General features: G+C 30.8%; 1 protein-coding gene across 1 annotated transcript; it reads left to right on the top strand.

Annotated features, from left to right (window-relative positions):
• The first annotated feature begins 2,044 nt into the window (after positions 1-2,044).
• Positions 2,045-7,051, top strand: LOC148303265 (tektin-2-like). The gene is made up of 5 exons (XM_088270241.1): positions 2,045-2,360; positions 3,291-3,507; positions 3,885-4,322; positions 5,301-5,524; positions 6,652-7,051. Exons 1-5 carry the CDS (start codon positions 2,152-2,154, stop codon positions 6,839-6,841), a joined length of 1,278 nt encoding a protein of 425 aa, XP_088126367.1. The 5' UTR covers positions 2,045-2,151; the 3' UTR covers positions 6,842-7,051.
• The last annotated feature ends 1,781 nt before the right edge of the window (positions 7,052-8,832 follow it).

Genomic DNA, 8,832 nt, shown 5'->3' with positions numbered 1-8,832 from the left:
TTTCCTAGATAAATTTAATTCAAAATGAATTACAAAAACAATGTTTGCGCTAACGTAATTTCAATTTTCATTTATATAATTCGTCAAAATGATAAAATAAAGTATTGTAATAAATATTTAAATGATACATATTTGAAAATATGTTTTTTTTAGTAAAAACCTTGACATGAAATGAGTTCCGGGACCTTTCTTTATTAATAAAGCCCTGCGTTTATGTATAGGAATACAAACACAAAAATTTATAAATATGTATTTAATCATATATATATATATATATATATATATATATATATATATATATATATATATATATATATATATATATATATATATATATATATATATATATATATATATATATATATATATATATATATATATATATATATATATTTGAATATATATATATATATATGTATATAAATATACATATAAATATATATAAATATATAAATATATTAGTATATATGTATATATATATATTTATATATATAAATGTTCAAAAAATTGAGTTGCGTGGTTGATCAAGAGTTATTGGTGTAAAATTATAATTAAAATTTAAAAAAATAATCTAAATTTTTTTTTAAAATAGATAAAAATACAAAAAATATCTCTGTAATAAGGTAGCTTGGTGGGCGCTGCAAAAAAATGTTTGAAATATAATTGTATGTATTACAAATGTATTTTGTGTAAATGTATATAAGTATATGAAGTGATCACTTAAACCAGCTTATACCAGGTGAAAAGCCCTGTAAATACCCAGATATCCATATTCCGCTTCATATGTGCTGAGATGAAGAAGAATATGGATAGTAAATATATCACACGTAAAATGATTATCAGGTAAAAAATAAGTTGCATTTTTTAAAATTGGATGGTAAAACAGGTGCCCCATTTACCGACATACCGGTTCCGCCTCTTAGCATCATGATCAATGAAAGCTCCGCAGATTTTCAGTACGGAACGTAAAAATCATTGCTTTAAGCTTTACGTCGTATCGTATTAAAGCAAATGGGAATTTATTTCTCTTCCCTGGTCGAGTTCTTTGGACATAAAATTCCAGAAACATTTCACTATTCTACTACTACGAATGACGTATGAAGTATTTATTAAATCACTCCAAACCCATTTAGACTTTCATTCTATAAAAAAAGAAATGCACCCATTGAAATGGAAAAATAAGTAAGACGCAATGTAGAATGGATACTTATGTATGCTATTAGATGAAAAAGACCATACAACAACGCACTAACTCTGTCAAAATAGTTCAAAGAACAAACATTAAAGAAACTAAAAAAAAAAAGAAAACTTATTCAACAAAAACATAATTATAGAAATTTTTAGTCTCCATTATAGAATATAAATTTTTAGTCTCCATTATAGAGTAAAAAAATAGTAATTCTTCTAAGTATTAAAAAAATAATTGAAAAAGTTCATCCTTTAGATTCCAACAAAATAATTTTAGAATAACAAATTTCAACACCAAGCAACGCCAATAAAATTTAAAATATTCTTCTTCTTCTAACCATTCTAACCAATGGTGCATAGGGCACTGATCATGATCGTTAATTGCACGCAGGCAAAGTACTGCGCTTCAGATAATATTAAATAAATATTAGAGTGTAAAATCAATTACATTTATTTTCAACCCCCCCCCCCTGGGAATCGAAGCCGAGACCTCCAACACGGTCGCTAAACTATCACAGAATATTTGATTTGAGAATCAAATATTCTGGTGACCTCCCCACGGATATAAAAAATATAAGATATTGAATAACTTAAAAAAAATGCATACTATAATATAATTGAAAAACTGAAAAAAACGATACAGAGAAAAAATACTATTTTATCCTTCATTGAGTATTGTACATACAATCAATAAACATTGAGTGTAAGTCCCTCTCCAAGCACAAGAGCTTAGTCTCTTATTTCACTATTTTTTGTTGTATATTTTTTAGTCTAGTTCAGATTCAGAGATCCTACTAACACAAGTACTGATTCGAATTTTGGTTTACTTCATTTATTTTTTTATCTGACGTTTAGTTTTATTTCGCAGGTCGGTACCATTTCGTCTGTCGCGTTTTTTTTATATTTTTTTTTCGTAATCTTAATTAAATCGACTAATTGATAAAATAAATAAATTCAATCAAAATGGCAAGTTCGGTTGTAACGTTTGAGAAGCCTGTGCCGCACTTGGAGCTGTCAGACTGGTTGGCTGGTCTCTCAGACCTTCAGGTGACTTCTGATAAGAAGAGACAATTTGCGTTTCAGTTCAGACACTCTGCCAGGAGTCTGAGGAACGAGACCAAGGTGAAGACAGAGTATGACACTTATCTCAACGACAATCGATTGAATGACAGGTAATTCATTTCTTCAGTAATCGATTCGGCAGTCACTATGTGGTAAAATCTATCCATTTTTAATTCAAGTTTTATTGATAAATACCTTCTTCAAACCCTTATCCGCACCCCAATGGTGCATAGGGCACTGCATAATATGAACGCAGTGTTATCTTGATCGTTAACATATGAAGGAAAGGTGATCAGCCCTCCGCTCCAAGTCCAGGGTGATATTGAATAAATATTAGAGTGAAAAAATCACTTATATTTATTTGACCCTCCCTGGGAATCGAACCTGGGACCTCCAGAATGGTAGCCGAGCGTGCTGACCATAACGCTATGGAGGCGGACAAAATATGATAAATACCACTTCTTAAAATATATTGTGAAACGTGTTTAAAAATGATGCGGAATGCAGCGAAACACGTAACAACAAATTTAAAGAAATAGTAGTATTTTCTAACTAAAACTCAAATTAAAAACTAATTTCTTTGATAAGGACTGTTTTTACTTATTCTCCTAATTGATCCCCCTTCCAGGCCTTGTGGCCTGTTTTTTAAAGGAATATCCTGCAAATTCGATTCCCGGCTGCCAAGTCTCTTACAAATATAGATTGTTATGGCGTTCTATTATATTCTCTGCCTACCCTTGCGAAGAAGTAGCGTGATGGTTAGTTATGGAAACTCAGAACTACCCACTAAAATAAAATAAGAGGTACTTTTAATGCCAAAATAATATTTAGCTACATTTCAAAATGATGACAGAGGTTAACAATCTTTTTAAATAAAACATCCTCAAGATATTACACAGAAATTTTAAATATTTTAAATTTTCCAATTTTTATATTATTTTTTAAAGTCATTAAATATCAAACGTGTACCACGTTTGGTAAAAGAAACTGGATATTTCTTTTTGAATCTCTGTAACCCTCGTATGATCTGTCTCTCGTAGAATTCAAGAGGTTCTCCAATGGCGCTCCACGTCCCAAGAGTTGTTGGACAAGGTGTCCAGAGAGCTAGAGGCGCTGAAAGATGAGAAAGCGGCCACCGATAGAGAATTGGAAGCTCTCAACAACTTCATCTTCGTAACATCTGATTGCCTCTCGAACAGAGATGCAAGAAAATCAACTGAACTGACGATCGATAATGCCAACGTGGAACTTAAAAAAGCAAGTATTATATAATATAGTTTGTATATTAAAAGTATTGTTAACTTTGTGATATGATAATATAACATTGACTGATAAGGAAAGTGTTAAGCAAGTATTACATTAATAATATTGAAACACATGTCATGTCTTGTATTGGCACAAATGAACTTTTTTATGAATGTTTTATTTAAGGAGCTATGTGTTGAAGACTCGAATAAAAAGATGCTGACAGAGATTTGAAGTATGTCTTGTATTGGGACAAAATGAATTTTTATTTATGAATGTTTTATTTTAAGAGCTTTGTTTTGAAGACGCGAACCAAAAGATGGTGACAGAGATTTGAAGAATGTCTTGTATTGGGACAAAACCTTTTATTTATGAATGTTTTATTTCAGGAGCTGTGTGTTGAAGACATGAACAAAAAGATGCTGACAGAGTATATCCAGATGGCATGGGAGAAAATCAACAGTCTGGAGAAGCTAAAATTTGATCTCATACTTGACATAAACAACAAAACGGAAACTGTGGCTTTAGACTATGATCAACTGACTTTGAACAAGGACTGCGCGAACATTGGACTGAAACCAAACCCTCTGAGAAATCCTAAGCACTCCATAACGCACGGTACTTGGTTGGAAAATCAAAAGCATTTCTTATCTGAAGGGGAGAGGGAATTGAGACTGGCTCTTGGAGCCAGGGAGGAGCTGTTCCTTGCGAGAGAAAAAGCCAAGAATGTCATGAGAAGTCAGTGCGACGCAACAGATTACGCTTTGAGGAAGAGAATATACGACACCAAGAGGGCTCATACGGAACTCAAATGGCAAAAATCTAAGGTAATTTTAATATGTTCGTAATACTATTAAGCTATCCGGGAGTGTGGACGTGTCAAAGGACTTTGGGCGTTCATGAACGGCTGCGCTTATTTATATATAATTAAAGCCTGGTGTCATTTTTTCCTGAAATAGCACTTGTACTGTCATCTGTGGTTGTATTTAAACACTAAAACCACGCCTCGGATGATAATATTTTTCTGTTTTACCCACGACGCATCGTGGATAAAACGTCGCGACGTTTTACTTAGAAAAATCCTTGTGTGACGCCATCGTAACGACGTTTTAAAATAAACACTTGAAATAAAACATCGATAATTTTGATGTAAAACATATTTACTGGTGTAATTTTTGTTAAATTCATGAAAATGTGTTGTTCATAGCCATTGACAATAATCAAAAATACTAAAAAAATCAGTCACACAGTTCATGTATTTGTCTTTTTCTACTTGTCATATTTTTTCTAAAGAATACACTACTTAACCTTTATGCCTTAATGCCTCATCAATATTTTTTAACTGTACACCTTTTGCTCATTGTTTCCAATTTTAATATTTATTTTTAAAAAAATTAACATATTCACATTAAATGAGGGACGGACATCTTGTGATGATGTCTCATCACATTCATAAATAGAGCTTTATATAATCTTAAAATGGAAGAGTTAGTCTCCAAATGCTCCATGACCCATGCTCAAAGTGACCATATATTCCGTTTTGAACGGGACCATCCCGTATCATAATTGTTTTCATATTTTTATTATTTATTCCTCTCATTTTCTTTATCAAAATTCCTTTTCTTTTATTAATACATAAAAACTATGAAAAAATACGTGTTTTCTTGAATATACATACTATTACGTAAAAAATGGTATATGTCCGGTTTAAGGATAAAAATAAATGTCAGTTTACCTATGCTCCTTGTTTTTGAATTCCCTACACAAGCTTTTGGGTTCAAATACCATTTTTATTTTCTCGTCAGATGGAAGATAATATGAGCATGCTGGTGGCCGAGATGTCCACCCTTCAGGCCGCAATGTTGGCCAAGACCAATGCGCTGAAGTTAGCTGAGACCCGCTTGGAGAATAGGTCTTACAGACCAGCTGCAGAGCTCGCCCTGGATCCCCCAGACCATGGACTCAAAGATGAAGTGCATTCGGTCAAGGAAACCATCAAAACGCTAAGAGAAAAATACGATTTAGCCAAGTGAGTTGAAACAAATACAGTTTTTACTAGTAATCCTTGATCATAAATCTGTGTTTCTCCACCTAGGAGCTATGCATTTATATTAACATCTCAATATATATATATATATATATATATATATATATATATATATATATATATATATATATATATATATATATATATATATATATATATATATATATATATATATATATATATATATATATATATATATATATATATATATATATATATATATATATATATATATATATATATATATATATATATATATATATATATATATATAGATTCACAACATTCTAAGTATGTCTATCCTTGTTTTCAAATCTGGGGTTTTCCACTTACGAGCCATGTACCTATTTGTACTGACATCTCGACATAGATATAGAAGAATATTAGTCTTGAGTCATGGGGTCAAGACTTGTCATAGGATGGTTTAAGTTCGCTGCTTACATATGTAATATTCACCATTCTACCCATGATTGACAACCACACTAGTCAAATTTCTGGAGTTATATTTTTACTTATATATAGACCTCAACATAGATGAAGAAGAATAATAAATTATTTCGAGAAATAAAAATACTTTGTATTCTGATCCACTCACATTTTTATTTTACCAACTAGTTTCGTCAACAACCTGTTGCCCTCTTCAGGGTTACATTTATAACTAAATATATATATAAAAATAAACAGTGAACAAGTTGTTGGGTTTCAAAAGGGTAGGGGTGGGGGTAATGGTGTTTTAAGGAGGGGTGAGAGCAAGGAAGGGGTTTGAAATATTTTGTAAATGAAAAGCACTGTTAACTTTGTGGTATCGTTATATAAGACTCTCCTTATCATTCATCGTTCACTTTGTGTAATACCAATTTTTAAAAAAATATTGTTTTCATTGTGGTATTACACAAAGTAAATGATGAATGATAAGGAGTGTGGTGTAAAGAAATATCAATAATCTTGTTCGACATTCGACGAGAATATGAAACTAAACCACAAAAGAATGGTTCTATTGACCAGAGACTGTCAGACCAGGGCTAGTTCATTTTAATATTTTGATATCCATAAAAATATACAAATTATACCATACTTGATAATAAGATAATTTTGATTTTTTTTCTCAGGGTCACGTATAACGACTTGGAGAACATGTGTTTAAAGATCAGCAACGATTTAGATGATAAAACTAATACCATGGAGATAGATATAAGAGCTCTAGAGATGAGAGATGCTGCGAAGGAAACATCTGGAGATAGCCAAGCGGATAGAAGTATAGCTCTTGTCAATTTCAGAGGAAGAGTGCCTAAAAGTTAGCAATTCTGTGAAAATATTTGTTAATAATTTGTAAAAGAACCTCTAAAAATTGTTTGTTCCACATTTTTTCGTGTTATTGTTATAAAAATATATGTAGACATGATTAGTGACGTTAATTTTTTTAAATGTGAAATTTTAATTATAAAAAAATGATCCTTATTTTTATACCTTTGATTATGGAGATAATGGAAAAGCATATGTTTGGAACTATTTTTATATGAAAAAGTATTAAATTTCATATCGACTTGAGTGCTTTTCAAATATATTTACGTATAAATATTATATTTAAAAAGTTTTGTACGTGTAAAAATATTACACATTCGAGTTATTGTTATTAAAAAAAAACATACAGATATTATTTGTGACGTTTATTTGTTTAAATATAATACATTGGCAATTCTTTACAAAAATAAAAATAAACACTACAGTGTTTGATAATGTCTTAATAAGACAAAACACGTCACATATTATCATATATATGTAAATAAAAGTAGAATTCGATCCAATAACCGTATTTAATTTTGGATATATTATTACCCAACAATTCAAAATGGAATTCCATCAACTGTCTGCAGTCACAATAAATACTTTATTTAGAGTTTGTTCTACTCGTGGGAACCGCTAAGGTATCAGTTGCCCTGGAGTACGAGTATTATACTGTCTTTGAGATCGATTTCCATCTGGTGTCAAAAAATAAAGTGTGCATACATTTCGTCGCAAGTCTAGCAAAGGTTACATAAAAGGAAAAGAGCCTTTTTTATAATCTCACGTTTCGCCGAACCCTCTACGCGGAATATTGTTTTCACTCCAAAATTGCTTACTACATTTCACCTTTGTATGTATAAAATACACATGATATAAAGTGTGCATAAATTCATGGCTGAATGGTTGTAGCATCAAGAAGGTTTGCAGGTAAAATGATCAATGCCCGTCGATGGCTGCTTCTTGTTGGTAGGGACAAGGTAGAAAGTGAATAAATTAATGTCCAGGTGTAAGTATTTTATTGTAAAACCTTTATACTGTAAATTCTTATTGTATGTTTTGTATGTAATGTATAAAATCGAGTAATTATTTTTTTTATTAATATGCAAGTATTTTGGCTCAACACAGGCTCATTAGGCATTCGTAAGAGCCGTAATACATATAAATAAAAAAAATGTAAAAAAATGTATCTATGTAAAATAAAAGAATAAAAACAATGAAAACATATAATATTATTTCATCAATCAATTCGGCACTTTGTGATAATATGTATTGATTTTTACAACATTTTGAGTGTTTCCAAATACTTGTTCCCAAATCTGGATTATCTCCAATTACAGGAGTTATTTTTCATATTATTTTTTGACATCTTAACCTAGAATGTACATATGTGAAATTTTAGGTTGAGATGTCAAAAAAAATATATATAAAAAAATAATACGAAAAATAACTCCTACAATTTGGAGATAATCCAGATTTGTGAACAAGTAAATACCTACTGTAAACCAAATGTACAAACTCAAAATTTTGTTAATAAATTAACTGGTCAAATTACAAGCTTACATAATAAAATGAAAATGAGGTTTTCTGGCGTTTCTCATGTATGAGATTACAGAACAAACAATTGAAAGAGTTTCTGCTTAATAAAAAAGCTTCTTTCATCTCACCAATCTCTCTAGTGAAATTCTAGTGATACAAGCACTGTTTCGAAATTGAATTATATATATAGTACTTCCAAGAATTTCAGCAGTGTGGTTGTCAATCATGGCTGGAATATTGGTTGGGGTTCCAACCCTAATGTTTGGAATTGAAACAGGGAGTTGTCAAAAGAATAATGAAAGTATACTGAATGCAGTCGAAATGCTTTCTCTCAGAGGGATGTGCGGCAAAACTTTGAATGATAGGTGTTCGATCTACAAGAACGGTCAAAACAAGATGGGATTTTCAAATAAAATAATCTTAATAATCTCGGGTTTTTAATACTTTTTTTCTCGTTCTTAATTGACACC

Source organism: Brachycentrus maculatus, unplaced genomic scaffold (genome assembly GCF_059751285.1).
Source record: "Brachycentrus maculatus isolate JH-2025_06_01 unplaced genomic scaffold, ASM5975128v1 h1tg000375l, whole genome shotgun sequence".
Taxonomy (NCBI): Eukaryota; Metazoa; Arthropoda; class Insecta; order Trichoptera; family Brachycentridae; genus Brachycentrus; species Brachycentrus maculatus.
The sequence above is the reverse complement of the archived record's forward strand: the minus strand, read 5'-3'. Positions and strand labels throughout refer to the sequence as shown.